This window comes from Protobothrops mucrosquamatus, unplaced genomic scaffold (assembly GCF_001527695.2).
Source record: "Protobothrops mucrosquamatus isolate PMUCROS unplaced genomic scaffold, P.Mucros_1.0 scaffold355, whole genome shotgun sequence".
Lineage (NCBI taxonomy): Eukaryota > Metazoa > Chordata > Lepidosauria > Squamata > Viperidae > Protobothrops > Protobothrops mucrosquamatus.
Window position 1 is genome coordinate 58,730 of NW_015386690.1, and position 1,892 is coordinate 60,621.

The following is a 1,892-nucleotide window of genomic DNA, read 5'->3' on the forward strand; positions in this document are numbered from 1 at the left end:
TTTCCAGTAGTATCACACTCACCATTCTGAAAAAGTTTTCCCATCAAGCTCACACTTCTAAGGGGAACAGAATTATGTATTTTATGGAGAAGAAAAACTTTTCGTAGGCTTAGGGAATCAGATGGGACTCAGGTTCTCCCAAATATTTTGGGAATGAGTTGAGCTCAAATGATGTTCTTCACCAAGTGCAAAACAACAGCCCTGAAGGGTTGAGAACCCTTTCAAGAACAAAATGAGTGTTTGGAGGCTCAAACTAAACACTCCAAGGTCAAAGCCATTTACATTCTGCACAGTTTGCACATTCCAAAGAGAATTTACACACGGTCCTTGGCCCCTTCTTAGATGTAAGTTAGGACTTAGATTTCTTTTTCAGATTAGGAGTTGTAATGTGGGAAATAGATATGGCCACACCGTGCATGACAAAGAGGTTAGGAGTTGACATCTCAATCTCTTTCTCACCGTCTCTCTGAAATATATCTAATTTTAGGACATCTCCTCAAAATTACAGAACATCGTCCTCCGTTTCCAGCAATCACCTAGGACGGTGCTTCGGAAGACCACCTAAAGGGTTTTGTGCATTTCCGGAAGCTTCATTGACAGAGACGTCTCTGCTGCATCGAATTAATAATAGCATCTCTTTTCTGAAAAATATATATATATATATATAAATTCTGCAACTAGCAGTTTATCCCCAAAGGCACCAGGTATCAAAGAGAAGAACTCTAGCATCATCTAACAGGGTCAACACAGAGATTCAAAATAGCTTTCCGGCAGAAACCGACAATGCCTTTGAAATACACAAAGGTAGGGAGTGAGATCTCCAACAGGTAGTAGGATGATGGAGGAGGAGGAGGAGGAGGAGGAGGAGGAGGAATAAAATTGGAGCAGGGATTGTAGTTCGAACCGACAACACGGGGAACCAGTGTTGCATGAGGATGTGGTGTAAATCAAACCAAGAATAAAACATTCTCAGGGGTTAAAAAAATAGAATAGCTAGACTTGGATTAACCCAAAACAGGAGGTCTGCAACCTTTAAGTAGAAAGATGTTTCTAGGGGAAATCAAGAGGGAGGGAGGGAGGGAATGGGTGCAGGCTGGACAGTAGAGATCCCCGGAGATCCATCTGTAGTCAGATCCACGGGGATTTCAGTTTCGGCTCCCCGGGGGCACGGAAAGTGGCGTGTGCCTTCTTCGTCTTCCCCGCAGCTGAGCGATAAGGTGGCAAGGATAGAAACTATTTTTTCCACTCCAGCTTCGGCGGTCAGTCCACGGCGTTGCAGATTTGTTCCACTGCAGCGTTGAAGGCCCTGGGTTGGTCAGCGTAGACGTGGTGGGAGGCTCCAGGGATGGCCTAGAGGAGCAGGACAAAAGAGGAACAGCCATAATTAAGAAAATGTAAAACTTTTTGTTAATTTTGGATATGGAAAGTGAACAAGTGAAAGAAACGATGACAAGATGGGCGAAATTTTTTTGGCTATAATATAGAATTAGAAAAATGGCAAATATTGTGGGAGAGAAACTACAAATTAACAATGTCAACTTCATATAAAGAAAATCTGTATAAAATGTTTTATAGATGGCACCTGCCGCCAGCAAGATTAGCAAAAATGTTTAAAAATATGTCAGATAGATGTTGGAAATGTAAACATAGTATAGGCACGTACTATCACATTTGGTGGACATGTGGTAAGGCTAAGGTTTATTGGAGAAAGATACATATGTGGTTAGAAAAAATATTGGGTGAACAAGTGGATTTTAAACCTGAACTTTTTTTACTAGGTATTATACCTGAAAAGACTAATAAGCAGAAATTATATTTAATCTTACACATCACCACAGCAGCGAGAATAATTTTTGCACAATACTGGAAGAATGAAGGATTGCCATCAGAAG

The 1,892-nt window shown here is 41.2% G+C and overlaps 1 protein-coding gene across 1 annotated transcript in view; it reads right to left on the bottom strand.

The window, feature by feature from the left end:
- Positions 1–1,089: 1,089 nt before the first annotated feature.
- ABHD4 (abhydrolase domain containing 4) overlaps positions 1,090–1,892 on the bottom strand; it is an 18,731-nt gene continuing 17,928 nt past the window's right edge. The window contains exon 7 of the mRNA XM_015815617.1: positions 1,090–1,350. Within this exon, the coding sequence (XP_015671103.1) occupies positions 1,261–1,350 (90 nt within the window). The 3' untranslated portion in view covers positions 1,090–1,260. The remainder of the gene's footprint in view (positions 1,351–1,892) is intronic.